The 24,200-nt window shown below is 43.0% G+C and overlaps 1 protein-coding gene across 1 annotated transcript; it reads left to right on the top strand.

Moving 5' to 3' along the window:
* The first annotated feature begins 900 nt into the window (after positions 1-900).
* Positions 901-13,898, top strand: CDHR5 (cadherin related family member 5). Its single transcript, XM_009811228.2, has 14 exons — positions 901-979; positions 1,203-1,381; positions 2,296-2,346; positions 2,700-2,792; positions 2,913-3,011; positions 4,356-4,466; positions 4,829-5,005; positions 5,414-5,504; positions 7,109-7,206; positions 7,994-8,200; positions 8,725-8,841; positions 9,761-9,833; positions 12,327-12,478; positions 13,317-13,898. The coding sequence occupies exons 1-14, from the start codon at positions 901-903 to the stop codon at positions 13,896-13,898; spliced, it is 2,109 nt and encodes a 702-aa protein (XP_009809530.2).
* The last annotated feature ends 10,302 nt before the right edge of the window (positions 13,899-24,200 follow it).

The following is a 24,200-nucleotide window of genomic DNA, read 5'->3' as shown; positions in this document are numbered from 1 at the left end:
GGGTAATCACTGGGCTGCAGCTGAGCCCGGTTGCTGTCTCTGGATCCGTTCTGCTCACCTTGTGAGGGTACTGTAGGGTAGCTGGGAACAAGATTGTCTCAGAAACGTAACTGACTATCTCCAGCCAAGGACTTACACAGGGTCTATCTCCTTCCTTTACCATCCAAACAAAAGAGCAGCTAAGATGGCTTTGTCTTCAGTGAAACCTTTGCCTTTTCCAGAAGTAAAGACATTTGAGAGCTGGCTTTTTAATTATTTTTTTTTTAAAATCTGTTTTTCAGGAACAACATGACAGACTGCAACTAGAAGACAGAAACCGTAAGTCATGGGCTGGAGAGCAAAACCTGTTATAAAAGGGAATGTGGGTCATGCAGAAAAAGCCTGGCTAAAATAAATAAGATATAGGGGGTATAGTAGCATCATTATGCCTTTTTACAGGAAATTATCTGGCCAAAACAAACCCTATCTCTGGCACATCAAAAACATAAATTTGCCCACTTCCTCCCCACTGGGAGCAGCTGGAGTATGCAGACAGCTTCCCAAATGTCAGCCCTTGTCCTCCTTCATGCTTGTGCTCATTTCAGGGTGCTTGACTCTGAATTCTGAAATGCTTCAAATATATCCTTACTGCTACAGAGGGCTTAGGATAGGAGAGACCCAGGAAGAAAGTAGAAGCAGGAATTTATGTGTTATCATGTTCCGTGACCGGTAAATATCTTTCAATAAGTCATCCAATGAGGCAAAGAGGCAAAGGTTGAACTACAGCAATCCACTCCAGCCAGCCAGTGTTTTTTGCCTTCATGGAGCAGTGATCGCAGAAGACGGCACTGGGAGAAACAGGGAGAGAGGAGGATCAGCTTAATCAGAAACAGGGATTTTTTCAACAACTGGCCGCTCACCATGGATGTTTCTCACTGGGTCCTCACTTCTGTGCTCCTTCTGCTGCCCTTCATAACACAGGTTTCAGCACAGCAACGAGGTAAGCTCTTGCAGGAGGTCCATGACCACAGAGGAATAAGCCCCATGGCAGCAGGTTGCACCATAATAGGTGGGAGATATTTACACTCTTACTTGGAGACAGCTTTGTTCAATGACCTTCTCTCCAATGGTAACCAGAGGGGTCTCAGGTCTCACATCTCACCCAACTCTGCCACAATGTGAATCCCTGGGCAATTTTGTGTCACATTCGTGTGTTTTTTCAGGATGTTCTGTCAATAATAGCAAACCAAGGGTTTATGAAAATAATCCTCCTGGCTACGTGGTGACCACTATCCATGTGGAACCAGACTTTGCTGTAATGATTGATCCTACTTCCCCCGATGCCAGTTTTTTCACTATACAGGAGTCTGAGCTGCAGCTGAGCCAAAGTGTGGACTATGAGGTAAGCCTTTAGCTGGCAGGCTGTAAGGATAAGATAGATAATGCTGGGAAGCAATGAGTTGCAACCTGGGGTCTTTGACTTCTGGGGATTTGTAACCTGTTTCTAAAGGATCTAGGAAATAAATTTGAAGAATAAACCTGTTTCAGTTGGGTTTGAGTTCACCGCTTGGGAGGTCAGCCCTTCCACAAGCAGAGTATAGGGAGGAGGGGGATGCATGGTATGCCTGCTGTCACCTTCCTTCAATGAGTCAGTATGAATTAAAACAAGAGGAAGTTTTAAAACCAAAAATGTGACAACTGTAGTGTTCTGAGATCTCCAGGACTCATGTAAAATGATCCCTGTTTGCCTGTAGAAAACAAAGCTCTGAGCAGTGAGGTGCTCTTGTGTGAAGCATGAAGGCAGTATAAAAGGTCAGTGTGTTCAGTTAGGTTGCTGCTAAATTATTTTACCTTCCTGGAGCACTCTGTACATAGCCACAAGCATCCTTAAGCTGCCCTTCCCCTACTGTAAAAACCCACATTTATTTGAGCGAAGAACAGCAGAGTTAACACCCTGCAGGCGACACTGTACTTGCTGCATGCTACATTTCTGTTTCATTCATTTTAAAAAGAATTCTCTGTTTGAATTCACCTAAAGTGCGAGAAAATGGCCGATTAGCTCTGCCGACATGTTACAGGAATCACAGGGAGAGAAGCTGGAAGATCAGTGTGCTTTGACTCCATCGTAAACAAGATCCCAGCACTGATGGATGGCTGTAACAGAAAGAAAGAAAAAGTTAGATATGCCTGAAAACAAGATAAAGCCCAGCAGCATTTCTGATTCAGCAATGCGTGTATTTGTGTCATTTACTTTAGAAAGATTCAGTACATTTTGGCTTGTTTCTACAATGGCTGGGTTTTTGTTTTTGCATACAGAAAGACACCTTGCTGCTGGTGTACCTAATTTGTCAGAACACTGCTGGGCAGGTGAGTGCTCTTCCAAACACTCAGCCCTGTTACAAGGTACTGCAGGGCAGCACGTACTTCCCTCTGCTCTTCCTAGTCCACAGACCGGGATGAGGAGAAGTCCTTTTCTTTGCGGACATACATATTCTTCTCACAGTCAGAAAGAGAGTGCCCAAGGCTCTGTGAATGGGGAGGGGGTGGGAACAAACCCACAATCCACAGACACACTGTGGGCTGGCTGCAAACCCCAGCGCCATCCAGCCCCCATCCAGCTGTGCTCCTTATACCATCCCCTCTGGTCACTCTGTAAATCAGGATTAGCCCCTACCAGTCTTATTTTTGTCTTTGATTGTCTTGCTTTACCCTTTGTGCAGAGTGATTCTTTGGAAATTCATGTGACCATTCTCAACATGAACGATAACAGCCCAGTGTTTGAGCAAACGAATCTCACCAAAGTTGTTCCTGAGGTAAGCATTGTACAGAAGAGGGCACTGGGTTACCCAGTGCTGTGGGACTAAGGAAGGGTCATCAGGGAGAAGTCTTCAGTCCATTTCGCAGAGAGAATAACCACAGCAACTTTGTTTCAGGATACAAAAGTGAATGCAACCATTGTAGCCCGTGAAGTTATAAGCGCTAGTGATGCTGACCTGGACACCATATTTTATGAACTCACAACAATAGTGCCGGTGAGCATCTTTGTTCTTTGGAGACAAAATGGTAGCTCTAAAGAAGTCTTTGTTTTTAATTCAGAAGAGCCCCAGCTTTGAGGTTAAGGTCACTGTATTGCATTTAGTTCTCTAACAGCTTCTGGAAGAGGTATGTCTTTTGCAAAAAACAAGTGTTGGTTTGGTTAGCAGAACAGAGCAATCAACATTGCATGTATTGAATTCTTTTACTGCTCACACTTTTATTATGCTGTAGAGAGTAAACTTTCATCTAGGCTATTCTGAGCCATATGATCCAGGGAAGTCTTGCTGGGATGGTCTGTAAACATATCAGGAGAGACCTTTGTACCTCACAGAGTTCAGAATTGCACCGAGTCTGACAGGGAAAGAAAGAGTTATTGTCCCATTTGCCAACAGAGTGAATGCAGAGTGAAGATAACATGAGCTACCCAAGATCACACAAAAAGTCTTTGACGGAGCCAAAGGCAGACTCCACTTTCCCCAGGTCCCAGTTTAGTGCCTTAGTTTATTTGCTCTTAAGGGGTTTGCTTGGTAACTTGGGAAACAAATTGTATGCACAGTTAAATTGATGCCAGCCTAGAATGCAAGGGCCTGCTAGAAACTAAAAAAAAAGTAAATTCAAGAGAGAAACAAAATGTGTATTTACATTTTTAAAAAGCATTGTAAAGTGAGCAGGCAGTGTCTGACATGCTGCCTTCATTACCTCCATAACACCAGGGATTTTAAGGGTTGTGATCAGAAACCACAAGTTTTTGAATTTCAGCGCTGGGACCAGACTTTGCACTCACATTGGTGTAAATCCAGAGGGATTTAGAATTTCAGAGGAATTCTAGTCAAGACGTAAGATTAAAGGAGAACCAAAGCAAGTGCAGAAGGTTATAGAGTAAAATGCAACGTATGTTATTTCAATTTGGCTTCACACTTGCTTCCAAAATTCAGTTGTGCTAAGGCAAGTGATCTTGCCAGCTCTCAGACGCTGACCCATGGATGTGAGATTACTTGGCTGTCATGGACCCAAAATCAAGGATCATTGGCAACCTGTTGAGTGTAGGAAATAAATGGGATAAAAGATTTAATCCAGTACCTGCTGAGCAGGTAGGCAGGAAAAGCAGGGGATCTTGGAGAAGAAAACTCACAGGAACATGAGCAACCCTTTCTGACAAGCCAGGCAACTCCAGTGTGCAACACCACAGATTAAATAGATCTGGCATTCTCACACTGCCCCCCGCCTCAGGTCCCCAGGATTAAGGGTTTGATTGGAATGACAAACACAGCAATGAGCAGTATTTCGAACATGTCTGCGGTTGAGTCTGCTATTAGGGTTTTTCCTTTTCTCCTTGCCAGGGCACAGATGGTTATTTTGCCATAAAAGGAGTTAATAACCCAGAAATTTATTTACAAAAAGCATTGGACTATGATAAATTTAATCTGACAACGTTGGTCTTGTATGCAAGGGTAAGTTCTTTAGGAAGAATGAAATGCCTTGTTTGACTCAGTCTCTCTTAACTGAAGGGTAAGTCTGAATGGGAGATCTCTGGGATGGCAGGAAGGAGGGTGGATACTGGGGGCGGTGAATTTGGAGCAGCCTTCCACCCTCCATAACTACACAGTGACTGTGTCCAGCTTTGCATTCAGTCCACCTTTGTCAGCAGAATGAGGTAATTCACTGCTTTAGCTAATCTTACATAAACTGCTAAGCCTTACACAGAGTGGAGTTACAACAGCTAAAATACCCTGGGCCACTGGTTTTTGCAGATGGGTTCTTCTTTTGGCAATAAAACGTGCATCACACGAGTATGCTTTGCCTTTGGGTACAGGACAGGCCTGTGGGCAGCACCGACACCACCAACACAGCTACCACAACAATAAACATATTTATTGAACAAGCTGACACCAAATCACCCTGGTTCCTACCCTGTACCTTCATTAACACGGACAATAGCATTTGCATCAGCAGACCCTATACTGGAAGGGTCAATATCTCCGAGATGTCGGTAAGCAGACATGATCAAACAGTATTCTTGATGCTATTCTCAAACAATATCCAGATGCTGTTCCCAGTGAGTACTACCTAATAATTTCTATGAGCTCATGCTGATCTCCAGTCATAAATGCAGATTATTCAGCATGGCGGGGAGCCTTCATCGCCCTGGGAAGTAGAGGTTCCCCCACCCCAAGCAGCACTGCTTGTCCTTGTTCCTGCAGCACATCACAGGAGAGGTTAGAGCTGGAAAATCCTTTGCCCTAGGCTGTCTAACCTCTGGCCTGTTACAGCCATTTCCCAGCAATATATGCCATTCTGCCCAGACAAAACCACCAGAGCCACGCTGGGATGGGAGAATGCTGCAGGTGCTAATTTGGTGCTGTAGTGTGGTATGTAATGCTTTGCCTTGTTATTGCAGATGGAACCACTCATCCTAGAGCCGGGGCCTATCTATGCTATTGATCCTGACTACACTTTAAATGAAAAAATCCTGTACAGTATTGTTGGTGGTGAGTAGAAGTTGGCACCTTCCACAACCTGCATTGCTCATGTGTCCCCTACATTACCTGCCAAGAGGAGATACACTCGGTGGCACTTGAGAGTTGAGGGCCTGGGGATTTGCCCCTCTGTTTCTGCCGCAGAAACATAACTAGCTCCACAGAACATTGTGGATTAAGTAGAAGAAACAGACTGTACAGAGAGAAAGAAAAAGGGAATTACAGTCCCATGAACCAATCTCCATGAAATCTGTTTCAAAAGGACTTTGGCTTTTTGGAGGTGAGACATGTTTTATCTTCAAGCTTTTAGACTTGATTTTGCCAGTCTGGTCAGACCACTTTCATTAAGTCTTTGAGCTGAACCTAAAATTCCCACATCATCAGCATAATTTTCATTCATTGACAAGAATTATGTTTTTATTCCCCAGCACATTGCCACTGTCTAATGTGCCCTGTTTACCCTTCATTTCCAAAAGATTACTTGAATATAGTCAACTGATTGCCCAATCATTGACTGGGCCATTTTTTTCATTCAAAGGATTTCTTTCCTTTTTTTTTTTTTTTTTAACAATAGTGGGATTTTGAATAACTAACAAGGCAAAGGTAGATCGTATTGGTCAGGTGGAGTGATCACTTGTTCATCTCCCTTTACCTATGCCACACGGCACCACACCTGTGAATATCCTCCTGATAATAAAGACATTAAAGAACCTTAAATTCCACTGGCATTTTGGATGTAGTGTGGCCTCCCTACCCCACAGTCAATAGGGAACCCCAGGCTGGTGGGTCCTTGTCTAAATACAGCCCTAAGTGTCTCAGAGTGCGGAAGATAACAAAAAATTTTGCTTATATTTTAATGTATGTCCAACATAGATGGTTTTACGATTCAAACACAGATAAGGGATATAGGAGGCTGATTTCTACCCCTACATCAGTACAAGAAGGTTTCTGTGTCTAGGCTCCTTCTGTAGTCAGCAGAAAGAAATAAGCATTTCCAGAGCAGAATGCAGCTTATGTTGAGGCCAATGTTCATAGCAAGTTGGATAAATCATGCACTAAGATGCCATTTTCTCTTCACAATATAGGTAACAAGATCAGGTAGAGAAGTCTTCCCTTTAGATGCCTAGAGCTATTTGAGATGAATCCCCACCCAACTATTCTTTGTAGATTGGTTCCATGCCTTTAAAATAGGAATAATCCTTCCCTTATCTCTCCTGAATGCAGTTTGGGTTCAGTTAGGGTTTGGGTTCATGTTAGGGTTAGGGAACTGGAGACCTTCAGTCCTCAAATTGCACCAGAGTCTCTAGGCTCTAGGCATTTAGCAGAATTTAAGCTGGCTGTATCTGGGCCTAGGCACTGGAAATGCAAACCTTCGCTGTCCTACCTCATCTAGTTGGGTTCACACACATCTTCTCGATGCTTTTCGTCTGTTGAGTCTCTCTGAATCCCTGGCCAGCACTCCCAGCCCTTAGAGCAGCCAGGCAGGCCAGGAAAACAGCATTATACCCTGGGCATATTGTCCCTAAGATGTGAAAAAATGAGTCAATGAGCTCCAGGTGACTACGAAGGAATCTGAAGGTTATCTGATGATTGAATAGTCTTTCCATTTTGTTTAGGGAATACAGACGAAGTATTCTCAGTGGATGCAGACACCGGGAATCTAACTATGAACAAAGTAGCAACTGCCCCAGACTCATACCAATTGCAAGTCATGGTAAGTCTGATGGCATTGCAGACAACAAGCCAGGATAGCTGGCTTTCTAGGAAGCAGCAGTCCTGATGTGACAAGAGTCAATTACACTTACACTAATAATTAAAGCTAACTTGGTTACACCCTTTCTTTTGGAAGGTCCTAGCATTTCACCAACTTACATGCAAAGCTCTCGCAGAAGTTAAGAGGCATTTTTCCCTTATGTGTGGGTTGCAACATCAAAGCAAATTAACTGAATGGAGACATCCTGCTGAGCTGAAAGTATGGAGGAGCATAACTGAAAGGCCTTCTTTAGGCACAACTGGAGCTTGTGTAACAGCAGTTAACATAACTCAACCCTAGAGACAAGCTCCTCTTTTGGCTACAGCTCAAGAGGAAAGGAGGGAGTTGAAAAGCACTCCCTGCACATACATACCCAGGAAGATGTAAATTCTCAAGCAGTAGCTGAACTGACCCAAACCCTCCTGAAGGTGAGCAGACTCTGCCTGCTCTACTGGAATCTCACTGCTTTGTACTGGAGCACAGCAATTTATCCAGATGTGGCCCTATGGAGGGTTATATCTAGACTTTGGGCCTAGGCCAAGACTGTGTGGAGACCCAACAGCAAAAGCAAGCTAAAACGCAAGGACTCCAAACCATAAGGCCACCTGTGACAGGCCTGGCTCAAAGCTCACTGAAAATGATGGAAGGAACCCCATGGGTTGCAATGGGCTTCAGATCAAGTCTATCCTTTTATGCCTCATCACTAATAGGAAAAGGCTAGTATCTCTCTCTCTCTCTTTCTCTCCAGGCCACCCAGGTCAACAACATACAGAAATACTCCGTAGTCAGTGTAGAGATTAAAGTCATCAATAAAAGTGATTATCCACCGCGCTTTGAGAGCAGGATCTACAACGGGACAGTATTTCTTGATCTCCCCCCAAGAAGCTTTGTCTTCCAAGCTGGTGATTCTTCGAGCCCCCTGATGATAACAGCAGTGGATGATGATTTCCCTAATGTAAGAAACTGAAAATGCACTGCATTCTTTTTCATTGCTTCAGGCTTAAAGCAGGATGAGCAAACATAAGAAAGGGGAGATGGGGAGAGGCAAACACATGTTCTCCTCTAGTGTTCCATATTATATTTCCCTGAAAATTCCACATAGATCAGAACTGCTTATGGTGTGATGTAATGTGGAGAAGCTGCTGGACTCCTCTCTTCCAAAAGCCAGTCCCACCCAGATCTATGTAGGTGAGCTGATCCACTGCAAAACAGCATGCTGAGTAAAGACACCAACACAAGCTGGGTAAGATGGGATTTTTTTGGAGGCAACACTTTTAGGACACATTCTTGAACTCTGAGCAACAGGATGAACACACTTGAGTTCAACCTTTCTCACCTCCTCAGTCCAGATTTATTTATTGCACTATACACCTGCTCATACTTCAGGTGTATTTGACAAGTCCTGCCAATGGGTTGTTGCAAAAATGCACGCAAAACACAAACAGCATGGTTTAATCATCCACTCTTCTGGCTTTTCAGAAAGTCAACCCAAACATTGAGTACTACATAAAAAACAGCACCCATTTCATCGCAACCAAAGATGGACTCATCCTGACAAATGTGATGCTGCAGTCACCAGAAACTGTAACCATCGAGGTAGGGCAACTTTCTTCATTATCTTGCCAGGGTTGTGAAAGGAAGGAGTAGTTTCTAGTAAAGAAGCACCAAGGGTGGAATTCCATTAGGTAAGGGATATAATGAAAGGACAGTCCTTGCCCCAATCATTTGCATCATAAATGTATAGGGATGGAGGGAGATGAAGTGACAGCAAATTTACTCTGTGTGATACAGGCTATATCTGGTGCTAGCTGTAAAATTGTTTCTCCAATCCTGTGGAAAACATCATTGGAGACAAGCAAAAAGTCAGCTGGAGAGACTTTAGGAGCCCACACTCTGATTCTGATTAACAAAAAAAGGAGGGTGAGCAAGTGGGTAGGAGGTTGATGTGTAGGTATGGGTAGGATATGATTGCTGGCATACACCCCAGCTCTAAAGGCTACAGCCCTAAACTTGGAAATCCTTTGGTAAATCGAGTACTTTTTTTGCTCAGGTCAAAGGAAGCAGTTAATAACTTTAGACTTTCTAAGAAGCCAGATGTTCACTTTGTCCATCTGCCTGCCAGTGTCAACTGGCTCCCTAAGACTTGCCTAGCATAATGCCATGCCCTATGGAGCTAGCTGAACCAGCTTGACTATAGCATTGTTTTAGCTACCTGGGCAGGGCAGAGAGAGGTGCCACCACAGGTTGCTGCCTGCCCCACAATACCTCATTATCTATGTACAGCACTGTGCTGCAAAGCTGTACACAAACGACGCACCTGGTTCTGGCACAGGACAGGGACTCTTCAGAGCTCTTCTTCTGTGACCAGATTGTCCAGCTACAATGCAGGGCTATGGTGAGGATGTGGTGAGGATGTGGACAAGGTACTTTGTCCACAAAGGGCCCACCACATACCTTGAGAGTGAGCTGGAGATCTAGGAAGTTCCTAAGCTATCTCTTTTCCATGTTCACATAGGCTGTTGCAAAAGATATGGTGAGCCTGCAGGAGGCAAGCACGGTAATCGTGGTGGAGGTCATCCTTGCTGCAGGTAGGCTGGGTGTCTCTTTGTTTTCTGCTTTGTGGAGATGACTGGGGAGTCTTTTCCACTTCTGTGAGAAAACTGGCAATGACAGGTCACCCATTGAAGTCTGTGGACCTGGGCTGAGGCCAACTCCCCTACAGGAGGTTCTATGGTGGCTATAAGAGAGAAACGCTCAGACAACATCCTTATGATGTGGTCACCACGTGCCTCAAACAGCCTCCTGAGACTTTAAGTAGTGCTGTGTATCATAGTGTCTTTTCTTGTTATTCCAAAGCTAAATCTGGGGCTGCATCATGCTGTTTTGTGGGTCAGAAATAACCCTGGATGTCTTATCGTGGCAAAGGAGGATTGCCCTGATGCCTTGGTACATCATTGCTCTTTTTTAGCCAAAAATAGAGAAAATGCAACATTATTTCTTGTCTTATGCAGAGCAGACAGAAGTTGGCACACCCCCACAAAGCCAGGCTTCTTCATGAGCCAAGGCAATTTCTAGTCAGGTCAAATTCTTATACACCAAGATTTTAAGGTCTTACCAGGAGAAATGACCCATGAGAAATAAGATAGACATGAGTCTACATACATAACCCTCCAGCTATCATTTGGCTTTGTTGACGTAAAAATAGCTTACACTTCCATACTTCTTAGAAATGGCTCTTGAATAGATCTTATAAATCTGTTAGATTTGAAGCTTATGAAGCTTTTATGCTTTGGATTAAGATGAACCAATACCATGCATTTTCACATCAGGATAGGCAGATAATGCCCAGACTCCTTTGGTTTCTATATGATGATGTGTGATTGAAGTTCCCAGTTGGGCTCTTTCAATACTTCACCCTCTGAACCACGACCATCGTGAGGATTTCTGGAGGAAAAAAAAAAGTGGGCTCCTGGGTGTAAATTTGGATTCCTTAAAGGTAGTGTCACCTCACAGCTAAAAACACTGTCTGCATAAAAACTCCCTAAACCCAATTTAAGGGCACAGTCCAGCTCAGCAGAAAGCTAGTTCATGTGTCAGTATACAGAGCTGCAAATGCTCCAAACAGATGTACCAACACTTCTATGCAACTTTTAAATGTTGCCCTTGCTATTTAAACCCCACAAAATAATGATGCTGGTGACTATGCAAAAAAGTATATTGAAATTACAGTGAATGGCTCAGAGCCTATGAGAGGAATTGTGCTTTCTTCTATAGTATAGCCAGCACCCAGGAATGGCCTAAACAGAGGTGAGATTACCATTTGGCTGGCCAATCTGTAGGATATTTAACCCTCAACTCTAAGAGGTGATGTTAAGGAATGTGCATGCAACAGGTTGGAGAGTGCTTTACTGAGCATTCCAATATCCAGGGAGAAACTAGAGTTGTTTTTAATATACTCTCCTTCTGAGAAGTGATGTACATTGGCCTCTGGTTTCTGAGACACCAGTGCTGGAGCCAACTCACACGGATCTCAAGGTGAGTCATTCCACCAAGCTGAGCTAGCTTTCATAGAGGCACTGCGTGCTGCACAGCACAGAAGGAGTTAAGGGTGGTGGAGTTTCCCATCAGCTCTGTGGGTTGTGGCTCCCTAGGAGACATGATTAAGAAGCAAGAATTCACTGACGTCCTAAACCCTCACCAACATATTAATGATAAACTGAGGGTGCAATCAAGTGCAGAGGGAATACTCAAAGTCCATTGTCATAAACAGGTCATCAGGAGAACAAAACTGTGTTTCATTAATTATTGAAGAGACTAATTTACACTACAAAATGAAGCTGAAAAATTTAAAAATAAAGAATCCCACTGAAAACAACAAGCAAAGCTGAATAACCCTGAGGAAGTTACTGTCTTTCCACTATAATGTTGATCTCCATACAAATATGCTGACGCTGACCTGCGGCTGAAGGCATAAAGCCGCTCCTGAGAAGGCTGGTGTATATTGCTACAGCTACAAAAAGGGCAGGAAAGGGTTTCCTGTCCTGGGGACCTTCTAATGCTTTTCCTATTTTCTATTATGCTTTTTTATTTCCTATTTTAATGTGCTTATCAGTATCAGAGGTGATGTTCCAGATTAAAGGAAGCTTTGCATTTTCACACACATATATACAAACATACCTCATTTTTACATGCTGATGTAAATGGGTGAAGTGGGAAAGTACAAGATCTACCCAGCTTTACTCCATGTAAAATCTGCTTGCCTAATACAGTCACGTATATATTAGCTTAGTTAAATCATGGAGTAACAGTCATTGTCCTGTAAATGGATGCTATTTCCACTTCATGTAACTTACTGGAAGTTATAATATTCTGTGAGTGGTCACCTTAAAAAAAACTCTGCTTACAGGACAGCAAACAAATGGCCTTCTGTGACATTAAATATATCACTGTTACATTCTGCAGCACAGGATGCTTCTTTGCCCTTCAAAAATTGGTTGGAGCTTCTCCCACAATGAAGTGTTGTGTTAAAAAAGCTAGCTGCCATTTTTAGGCTTTGTAACACTGGTTTGTTTTTCTTGTAGCTGTAACCTCCTCTGATAAGATATACACTGCTCAGGATATGGCTATCTTAGGTGGTACATTAGCAGCAGTGCTATTAATTGCCTTAGTCTTCCTTGGAGTGATGATATTTAAACGGTATGGAAAACCAGTCAAATATCTCATAAGGAAAAAGGTAAGTTTGTACCTGACTCACTTTAAGAATTTCTTAGTTAGAAAGTGGGATCTGAGGAGGTTTTAAAGTATGGACGGGCTGTCCAAATACTACACATGTTTGTGTGAAGGTGATGAATCACTCCTGAGACAATATTTGCAAGGGTAGCATCGCTTGGGTGTTGCTTGCTGTTGTTCTTTTCTGCCCCCTGAGGCTGGAGCCGTGTGGTAAATGATGAGCAGGCACGGTAAGGAGCTCCATGGAGCACAAAATTTAGGATGAACGTGATATGTATCAGAGGTGTCTGTTATAAACTGCTGTTCATCCTCCCTCCATAGTCAATGGAGAGAAAGGTCCCTTCATATCCTATCCTAAAGCCTGGGCTTAGGCAGTTGTCTGCACTTGAGCTATTAACCCTGGCAGTCTGGTTACTTTGAAGTTTAGGGTGTAATTCATCTGACCAGATGTTGGTCTCTGCCTTAGGATGGGATTGTGAGGAACCTAGACTCCACTGACTACAACATGAGTCCAGAGCACACAGCTCAGGTGAATAACAACAGTCCTTCACCCTGAGTGAGGTAAATCCCATTCCAGAGTAATGCCTCAAATGGATGGGTACAAATCAGTATACATTGCTGGTGCTCAGCCCTCCTGGAAAACAGGCCTATGCTTATCTGAAAAAATCCAGAAATGAGGTCAATAACAAATAGCTGTTCTAGGGAGCTGTATCTTTTCCAGGCTTCAAATAGATCTAACTGCAAAACAAGCTGAAGCTTTTCTGAGCAGGAGCTCAGTCACCCTTTTCCTCTGCCATTTCTTTTCCTTTCACTACAATCACAAGGTGTCTTTCCTCCTATAGTTCTCCAAGGAAATCTCTGGGGGTTACCACAACCAATCCTACAAGCAAGATGAGCACCCAGATGTGAGCACCAAACAGTGTGAGACATTAGAAAACAGTAGTGTCCAGTCGATGACATATGTGCTAGAGCAGCCAGCACTTCCCTTGCCCTCTTCCAATGCAGAAGAGATTGATAGCCTCCCAAAGGCTTCTATAGCTTCCACCATCATCTTTGACCAGGAAGAGAAAGAGGAAGAAGTGGAAGAAAAGACTGAGCATGAGAAAGAAGTGAAGTCTATCCTCAAGACAGACAGGCACGTAGCAGATGATGGCTACAAAGCTGTGTGGTTTAAGACTGATGTGGATCCAGATGCTGGAGAGAGGGTTCAAGTGATTGAGGAAAATGAAGCAGATGGTGAGGATGACAGTGACCAAGATCTGCAAAAGAATGAGGAGGAGGAAGAAGAGAATTATGACAAGGATGATCACCACACAGGTCTGGGAGTGTCCTTTGCCTCAGAGAGCTCATCACTCCCAGCTGCAGAAGTGAGATTCAACATGTCTTTCAGAGATCCAGTGGCAGCAGATGACAGTGATATATAATGGAAATAGGCCTGCACCGCCCCCCCAAAAATGGGGGAATCTCAGCTGCTTTACCGACATGAAGCCCATCTTTCTGCTCAGGGGGGAAACTGGAATGCAGGAGGATGAGGCTGCCTGTCCTGCTTGTCTGAATGCAGTGATTAAAGCTGGAAGAGATTACAGCTAATTCAGCCTCAGGATTTGGGGCGGGGGGGAACATGCCTCATCTCTCCACCTTCCTGCCTGTTCCCCCTTGGGCCCCTTACATCACATTTCCCAAACTGGCTGCAGGTACAGCAGAGATGTAGCTGAACTGACTTTGAAGAAGTTAGCCCAGCTCGTGGTAGCAATTTAGTTACACAACCCAGTGTTCATCTCCTCTTGGTGGGTGAATAAGCCAGCACTGACTGCTTGGCTGTTCCCTTTAGGGTGTTGCAGCTTGATGCCAGCTGCAGGGTGTAAGCCAGTGCAAGTCACCCTGACCCTGCAGTTGCTCATATGACTGTAACCAGGAGCTCACTTCAGGGTTTGGCTCTGCTTTCTGCCATGCCAGACTTTGTGCTCCCAGCACAAGCAGCTGGCATGTGCCACCATGGTCCTCGTCCTGCCTGCAGCCGGGAGTTTACGTGCTCAGGAGCTGCTGTTTCCTCTATCGCTGGTAAGCAAGGACTGATCACATGTTCTTTACTTAAAGACTTTGTCTTCAATTTTTCTGTCATAAACCCACTAATTGTGCAATACTTTAGCTGTCTGTCTCCTATCTGTCAGTGAAAAGAAGAGCTCTGGCCAGGACCTGCCTACAGAATGCCAGGGGTATTTCCAGCTCTCTGGGCTTTTGGCAGCAATGGGTATCATTCCAGGGGTGCTGGATGTGGGGTCAGCACATTGCCTCCCACAGTTTCCCATGTCCAACAGGGCTCAAGGTGTCCCTTTTATCATCGCTGCTGAAGGTGGAGATCAGCATTGCCTCCAAGTGTCAGACGTCACTGCCATTTCTCTGCTCCTCTCTTGTCTCAGATGTCAACCTCTTTGCATACCACCCTTCTCCTTTCATGAGGAGCCCAGCTCTTTTGCTGGTAAAATACCATCTTTCAAGCTTCACCTAGAGCTGAGCTGCAGCCTGAGAACAGAGGTGGTTCACTGAGAGCAAGTCAGCTCTGCTGTGCTCGGCTTATGGATCCAGACTTCAGCTAGAAAGCCTGCTGACCTCTGGATTGACTTCATGGGGTGACAGCACCATAGTGTGTTGGACCCCTCCTCCCTCAATCCTCCCTCATCTTTTAGCAATATTGTCTTCAATTATGGTCCTGCCATAAAGCCCCAATTCAGCAAAGTGAGCACACCATTTCCAGTTAGCATGGGGAGTAGAGTTTGATGCTCTTGTCTAGATTTACACCTCCTATCAAACAATCTCTTCCCCAGCTGGCAACCAACAGCTGGGCTTATTTCCACTGGCTGAGAATATGGCTGTGTGCATTAGCATCTTCTGATCTTACAGCACAAAATTTGTGCTGGTCCTGGTTTTCTCGTTTTGGGGCTGGCTACAGAGCAGACACGGGGTGTTGAGTGTTTAACTTCCAGTAAAAAGTTCAGGAGTGTCCAAGACAGGGATGTAGCAGAAGGACCTTGGGTCACTAATGCTTATCCCACTTTCTCAGCTTAGCACAACAGCACAGGATTGCAACACGATAAGTCTCATGGTAGAGAAGCAAAACCAATAAATAATCCTGCCTTTTCCCTACAAGCCGATCTCCATATTGCTGCCATTACTCCAGACAAACCCTTGAGAGAGAGAAACAAAAGTATGGCTGCTGGGATCCTCATGTACACCAAAGCACAAATGATTTCCAGGGAGGCTTTTATCCTCTTGGTCCATACTTTATTTCTGTACATCTCCCTGTCCCAGTGTTGCTAGTGCTCAGTTCTGGTCTCCTTTCTCTGAGGAGTGCTGCCCTTGCTGTGTGGACTTCAGGAGCTGCACTTTCGCTGAAGGTGGAGGTTGAGACGTGGAAAGCTTTCCTCCTTACTGCAATAAAGCTATTTGCCCAGAAATTACAAGTGTGGTTTGTCTGATAACAGAGGGTGGGGAGTGCACCCTGTGTTTGCCATGTAAGCACGGTTCCTCCAGTAGCTTAGGGTTATCTCCAGCAAACATTTCCCATGGGACTGTGAGAACTCTCCGGTAGCTGCTAATTGCTAGCCCAACGTCTTCTGCCACCAGCAAAGGGTGACAGTAGAGCCCAGCCTGCCCTCCATGCTGATGCTACCCATAGGAGGATTGCTGATGGGTGGGCGAAGCGGGAGTGTTTCTACTCTGACCCCCTCCAGGCAATTGCTTTGTTCACCTCTGGCTGAAGGTCCAAAAAAGTGCCACGGGCTTGCTGTGCACCAAGAATCAGCATTTACTAGGGTTCAGTGGTGCTAAATGCCCTGCTGATTAGGGATTGTTTTGGCAATGCAGGATTGTGTCCCAGGTCAGTAGCTGACATAACCCAGCTTACACGGATCAAGGGATGATCCCTGTGGAAGCAAAGCAGAAAGCTGAACTAAGAAGCAGACATTGCACTAATGCAGCAGTGGGTGCTCCCCATCAGATGGGCAAAGGGAACAGACACAGCACTGCATTTTCTAACCCATGTGGGGGTGGGAAGTGACTGGAAAAGACAGAGGAGGTTTGAGAAGGAGCAAAGTGTACATAAAAGCAACCTGATGTTCACCAGCCCCTCTGCCCCCATTTTCTGCGATTGGGACCGCGGGTTATCAGAACCCAGTTATTGTTATCCACAGCTTTGTTATGTGGGCTGCAATTGGTCATTCCTGCCTCAGTGCATTAATAAAGAGCTTTGAATTATTTTAAGGCATAATGACCTGAAAAGTGACTGGCTGGCATTGGGAAGGAGAACTGCTGATTGCCAGATCCCGTCTGCCTTGAATGAACCAGGAAAAACATTTCTGATAGAAATGCTGACACAGACAGACCTGTTTATGGAAAGCAAGGGACAGGGGACAGGCTCAAATCAGTCTCTGTGCAGCCAGGCATGTGCAGTCAGGTAGTGCTGGTCTGGTATCTATAGCAACATGGTGAATTTGGCCCTGCCAGCTGTTACCAAAGATGATACCACCACAATGATGAAGGGACACAGACATATGCCCACAGAACTCCCCTAGACCAGCTGCTTCCTAAGTGCGCTAGAGCAGAAATAGCTCCTGCAGCGTTTTGCTAGCCTCGGGATTATTTGAGGCACAACTTTCCTCTCACTTTTACATTTGGAGATTGTTTTCCTGTGGACTATCCTTCTCTAACTCTTCTTTCTACACACCTGGAGAAAGGAAAAATCCTTTTCTGCTTGTCCAGAAGACTGTTTCTTGATACCTGTGACCAATGACTGAACTGAATGGTTTCCAGCAGAAGGCAGTTTGTGTGGGCTGACACAGCATAGCTGCTCCATTTCCCTCGTTGCTGTGCCGTATGTGATCTATTCCTGTCTGGTGGCATGCTGTTGTCAGTCTGTCTTCCCTCTGCTGCTGTATTGTTTGGGCTTCTGGGCACATGTGTTGGCATACTGATTTATGAGCTCCCTCAATTCGCAATCTGTACTGATCTGTTGGTGCTTCACCTTCCCCTCATTGGTGTGCTTCTCATGCTTTTGGCCTTTTGTGTTGGCATGCTGCTTGAGTCCAGGCACCCGCAGCTTGCAATTCGTTGGCTGTTGGTGCTCTGGCTTCCCTCTGCTGGCATGCAATTGAAATCCCATCAATGTGCCACTCACCTACCAGGCTCCCTCTTGGCAGTTCGTTCCTCTGCAGCCCCAGCTGCTCAGTCTGATCTCCCACAAGCTTTTAGGTTCTTGTTCTTTTATCCTGCAAAATTCGTACTGGAAATACCCAGAGGTTTGGTCTTGTTAAGGCGAAAGTTAAACCGCAGCACTCAGACGGGAAAAAGAGTGTTCAGATAGTGCCATCACATGGACAGCAAAGGCGTCTGTCTTTTATACTACACAGCTTGAATGAGAAAGCAGAAAGTGAAGGTACTTCTGCCAACTCCTTCCTGCACTCGACCCTTCATTGATAAAGAAATTAAAGATCGTTGATAAAGAAATTAAACAAGACCGGCCCCAAAACTGAGCCCTGGGGAACACCGCTTGTGACCGGCCGCCAACTGGATTTAACTCCATTCACCACAACTCTCTGGACTCATCCGTCCAGCCAGGTTTTTACCCAGTGAAGAGTGCACCTGTCTAAGCCACGAGCCACCAGTTTCTCCAGGAGAATACTATGGGAGACAGTGTCAAAGGTTTTACTAAAGGCCAGGTAGACAATATCCACAGCCTTTCCCTTATCCACTAGGTGGGTCACCTGGTCATAGAAGGAGATCAGGTTGGTCAAGCAGGACCTGCCTTTCATGAACCTGTGCTGGCTGGGCCTGATCCCTTGGCTGTCCTGCACATGCCCTGTGAGTGCCCCAGTTCTCCAGGAAACGCCTCTCCTGGGAGGTGGGTGAAAGACAAGATCCCTACGGGTCTTCTCTTTATACCATAATTTCTGAAAGATGTGAATCATTATGAAGTCTCCCATATCATCCTCCATAACTTGAAGATACCATTAATCAAGAGCATTACACTGAGTAACCTAAAATATATTGTGCTAATATAGACTTATCAGATCTGCTGGGAACTAAACCCGAACAGCACCAGCCCTGGACTCCCCAGGTTGATTTGTACAGCTGTTCAGCAAAGTACCATGCAGTAGACAGCCTGGCCAGGACTTCCAGGGGTTTTTTTTTACTGCATCTCAGCAGTAACCCTACCCAGATGAAAAGGGAAGTGTTTAATCCACAAACTGGAAATAAGTTTGAAATTCTATTGGGAAAAATAAATTCCATTAGTGGGAAAAATATTCTAATAATATTAATGTTATGTGAATATCAAATGTCAATAAATTCCAAGTATATCCTCAAGATTCATCTTTCAAACACAGAAATTGCGCAGGTCCAGTTAAACCAGTCTTTTCACTATGCTCTTCCATTTCTAGCATCAGTACATACAGCCACAGTATTTGGTATTTTTCAGGGTTATGCTTGTACCCATTCAAAGGAGATGATGTTTTGTAAATATTATGTCTATGGTAGTGGTTGTTGTCGTTGCGAGGAGAGCTAATAAAACTCAGCAGCAGGCAGAGCGCAGCCTCTTCGAGCTATTGCCTGTTAAAGCCTCCAGATCCTACCTTCTTGTCTCCTGTCTTGGGCCTGCCCTGACAGTATTTTTAGTTTAAGAAAATCATTGGAACTGGATGAAAAAATAGCAATGACTGTGAAAAATGGCAAACAAACCCTTTCATTTTTATCTTACTTCTAATGTGTTATTGCTATTTCTGATTTGTTTGGGGTTTTTAAATGGAAAAAATATACAACAAAGAAAATTATTGATTTTAAAGAGGAAGAGTCTTCTTCCCCTTTCAATCTCACATTATTTTTTGAAAGGAAATGAAGAAAAATGTGAAAGGAACAGGAAGAAAATGTAGTTTTTTAAGTTCAAGTCCATCTGAGATGACACTAAATCTGGCTGGATTTGTTTGTCTGTTTAGGCTGGGAAGATTGACTAATTTTCTGCATTATTGTCCAACAATCATGTGCATTTATAAACATTTGTATGAGAAAGAAAAATATACTAAGTGATAGAAATGTTTTTATAAAATTGTTTGGATCAGTCAGAAGACTTCATAAAAAGACTTTAAATAAATATAGGTTCAGATATGAATATTATGAGGAGCACTATGACTTTTCTGAGACAGGCATAAAGTTTCATGCACTGGTTTCTACGTGGACCCTTTTCTGTGCAGGACTGAAAAGCATATAAGCTGAAGTGGGTTTTGATGGCAAATAAGCATCTAAGTAGCTTTTAAGAGCTTTAAAAGCTCATCCTTAAACTCTAAAGACATTCAATATTTTTGAAAGTTTAACTCTACAGGTAGATTTAAGAAATCTCCTTCACCCCATCCACAATCAAGCTTCAATTTTTATTTCTGTACCAGCTTAGAATAATGTTTGTTTAATATCTGTTATGCAGATCTATAAAAATCCGAATTTGGTCTTTGGCTTGGGCTTTGCAGATGACTGCCTTTCTCACTGATTATTTTATCTGACTGTTTTAGTGATGCAAAGATCAACTAGGGCAGTCTCTCTGGTAGTTCCAAACCACTAAGGAACAAATTACACAGAACTAGGAATCTTCAATCCTTATTTGCTGGAGTTAAAAACTAAACTAAAAAAGAACCCCAACCTCTCATCATCTTACTGCAGTTTTTCTCCATAGGTTCAAAACATTGTCTCACAAAACTCACATTCATATTACCTAAAAAACACTGAAGCAGGAGTGAAAAACTGTCACATAGCTTGCAATATGAAAAGAAGCATTAATCCAAGAACCTGGATTCTCTAATTTTTTGTCAGATTTAAAGTACACTAACATACTGCATGTAATGTGGGAATCTGGCCATCTGGCTCAGAGAAATTCTTTTTTTTTTTTTTTTTTAAAATGCAATGCCAGTTCTAAGATCTTTGAAAATGTATGTTGCAATGTAAGATGTGCAGTTATTCTCAGATTTCTTTTCCCTGCAACAGCCTGGAGTAACACTTCGTGATCTAAGGTGAATGACCATGCAGGGCACAATTCCAAGGAATTTGGTCCACTGTTAGTTTAACCCTGAATTAACAGGGTAGGAAAACATGTTTGCAGTTGTCAACAAATCTGCAGGGGGAAAAATAGCAGTTTCAGTGTGACAGTGGTAGGTCTGGATTTGAGGTTACAGATGTGAGCTGAAGGGAGACTGAAATGCATTGCAGAGGTGGCACAGCTGCCAAGGGAGATAGATGATGCTCATGACCTTTCTGAGCTTTGAGCTCATCTTCTGGAGTAACACACACTTAAGAAGGGGCCATTTAATTTTCATTCTCCACTTCTAAAGAGAAAAGAAGCAACGTCCCTTCTTGGCTGCCAGGGAAAACTGTAAAGCTAAATTAAAATCAGCAGATGCAAGCAGGGAATTTGAAAAGTCAAGTGAAATACAGACATTTTACCTTCAGGAAGTAACAGAAACAAACCAAAAATTCCCAGGTGTCTGAAAATTCATTTCTGCTAGCCCAAATTCTGTCCCCATTTAGAACTGAATAACCTCACAGATTTCATCAAGTCTTCATTGGCATAGCTGACAGCAAGTGCATCCTTTTGCCTTTTTTGCCTCCAAGAGAAAAATGGCTTTGGTATGTGGCTAATTAGAGTGCAGAGGACACTTCCTGCTTTAGTTTTGAAGGGATGGAAGATAACTGGAGACCTATTCTGTTTGTATGTAGGATAGGAGAACTATCTAGCATTTATCTGAATCAATAATGAACCCTGATCTCTTCAGTCACATAATCCAGAGAAAATTATTCTTGATCTCAAAGAACAACTTCCAAATGACAAATAGCCAACTGTAGAAGACCTGTTTTAACCTGATTTGCCTTGGATATACAGTGTCTTTAGCTCCAAAAGGGATTCTTTTTCCTTTAAAAAAAGTCAATTAAATTTTATTCTGGTTTGTACAATTTATTTTTTCATTAGTTGGTTACTAAGTCCTCATAAAAGTAAAACTGACCTCAGCAGCCCTGTAAATGGAAACTTAAAGAAATGGGATCAACTCCACCACGTGGACTATAAGCAAATTATGGCCTTTACTTTTTATAAATACATATTTTATCCAATCAATAAACACAAAGCAGTCCACCAAATAGATTCAGAGGAACAGATTTGGAACGATAATAAAAACTGAGGCTGCAGAAATGACCTGTGGAGAGCAGTGACCCAATACTAATACTTAGATAGAAATTGTATTTCAGAGAGTACAGTCCCATCTTTTGCTCCTAAAAGAGGGAACGATCCAAAAGGTGGTGGCATTTACAGCAGCAAAGGCAGTGGCTGAAGCAGAGTCAAAACAAGCACGAAGATCTGGTGGAGGTGGGAAATCTGCATTCCTCAACTGAAATTGCCTGTTCTCTCCATACGTGCAAGAAGTTGTCCTCCTAAAGCCTCCTCCCAATGCATCTTTCCCCTGTTTGTAGCTCAACACAGTCAAATGTTACATTATAAATTCAGAAAGTCACATGAACTCACTGACTTGCGTTCAAGATTTCCTTCACTACCATCTGACTAGATAAAAATATTGGGTTCTAAGACTTGCGTGTATATATGATTAAAAACACTTTGATTCAACACAAACTCGGAGGACTGTTGTCCAAGACAGTCACTGTTGTAGAAAGTCAGGATTTTCAAAAAATCTAAGCATTTGTTACTAGGTTCAGCTTAGGGTTATTGCTCTCATCTCTGTTTGCTGGACATGTTGTGGCACACACGTATGACTCTATATCTGAGCCAGAATTCAAGAACAGAATGAAAACCAGCCCCAATTATCAAAAAGGATTCATATTCTCAGAAATCTTATTCAGGGCAATATTCAACAATAGGTGATTCACCACACAATTCCATAGTTTTATAAACACATGCTGACCACAGCATCCTGATACAAAAGTTCTACTTATAACAAGATTGGCAATACTCATCATATGAAAGTCCTGCAGAAAAATGTAGGTGGAAGGACTGAAATTCAGATTTAAGTAATAATCTTAGAACAACAGGGATTTAGCGTTCAGTCTAAACATAGTATATCTTAATGTGTTGTACCTTGTCCCCGAAAGCTGCTCAAGATCTCTGCTCTCATTCCTTATCTTTTCCTCTTCAAACAGCTTAGATAACAGTCTGTTCTCAAGCTTGGAAATTGGTTATTATAACATGGGTTAGTCCTCTCTAAAACTCCATGAAATGAAGGTCTTGGAGTGCTCCTGTAACACAACAAACAAAAGATGTGTTAGAGAAAAAGTAGTTGCACTCTCACAAAGATCTCAGCACTAAATGGATTTTCCTAGCTTCTGAATGTTGTGAAGCACCCATCTTAGGCTAAACCTTTGGTGGTCTCTTTTGCACCCAGCAGTGTCAGCTCTGTTACCGAGTCCTTGAGTTACTGCATTGTACCACATTTCTAAAGCACCATACGTTGTCCCTTGTGTGTAGAATACTAATGAAGATAGATTCATGCTATTAGGCATCATGTTAAAATACTCTGTATTTGTAGAAACAGAAAGGTCAGGAGATCACCTTATGTGTCATCCTCTATCTGTTTCTTTACAGGCTCTCAGAGGAGCCCAAAAAGAATGAGAAAGAGGCTTTATCATTACTCTGGGCAAATATGAGTTTTTGTTCATGGACAAGACCTTAGACATTGAACTTTCAGTTGTGATTGTCCTAAGAGCACAGGCCTGTGACAGTTTGTGTGCAGGCCATTCATTCCCACAATAGCACACAGCGTCTAATTTATGTTACATAAGGCATAGAGAGGTTGCTGTGCTGAATGATAGAGATTGCAGTTCTGTTTTTCACCTTGATTTTGTGTAAGTTGAGATAAACACTTGCATGATAAGTCTTAATGGAATAGCTGAAAAATTTAAGACACCATATTATACTTGATGTTATGCTTGGATTTATATATCTTTATGCATACATTATGTATTTTATTGCAGGATAAGTATGTTAACTGTTCAGGTATAGAAGTAAAAGATTTATTAGGGGGATATAAGGCCATATATCCCTTTTAGGTACGTCATTAATTTCTTCTGCATGTTGCGAAGAAGAAATCACCCATCAACAACATGATCACAGTTTGCCTTTAATATAGGTATCTTTCCTCAAAAAAACCCCCCAACAACCCAAATATCAGGCCGTGATTATCCTTTGCATTTACTTTGCGTGCTCACAAGAGGACTCATGCCTTTTATTGATATCATACAAATGCTATAGAATTTCTAAACAGTGAAGGGTGATTATTACATTTCATCTGTGAGTATGAAAGTTTCATAACTCACAGGCATCACAAATGCCTTCAGAGTCTGTGAGTTATTAAGGTCAGTTGTGAAGAAAAAAATCACTTTTTACTCATGAAATATTCAATTTTCTTTATAAGAAATAATTTTTTTTATTGCTCACCTTTCAATAATAGCAGGCAGCTAATCTATATTACTCACAGGGAATTTCTGTCCGTGTCTAAGGCAATTTTTTTTCCAGCTGCCTCATATTTCAGCTTTTGCAGGTAAAGAATGCAGAAGGGAGCAAGACATCTGTACATTTTAGACCCTGAAGGTATTGGATTTTATTAATCTCAACTTTCACTTAAAGAGAGGTAAACAGCTAGTCCTAACCCATTTCAGTTAGCCTACAGGAACACAAGCCGATGCTGAGT

This window comes from Gavia stellata, chromosome 17 (genome assembly GCF_030936135.1).
Source record: "Gavia stellata isolate bGavSte3 chromosome 17, bGavSte3.hap2, whole genome shotgun sequence".
NCBI lineage: Eukaryota > Metazoa > Chordata > Aves > Gaviiformes > Gaviidae > Gavia > Gavia stellata.
This window is presented reverse-complemented; position numbering and strand designations above follow the sequence as displayed.

Coding starts and splice junctions, on each gene's coding strand:
- CDHR5 (XM_009811228.2), top strand. CDS start 901: ATGGATGTTTCTCACTGGGTCCTCACTTCTGTGCTCCTTCTGCTGCCC. Junction 4,467..4,828: donor CGTTGGTCTTGTATGCAAGG/GTAAGTTCTTTA, acceptor CTTTGGGTACAG/GACAGGCCTGTGGGCAGCAC. Junction 8,842..9,760: donor CAGAAACTGTAACCATCGAG/GTAGGGCAACTT, acceptor ATGTTCACATAG/GCTGTTGCAAAAGATATGGT.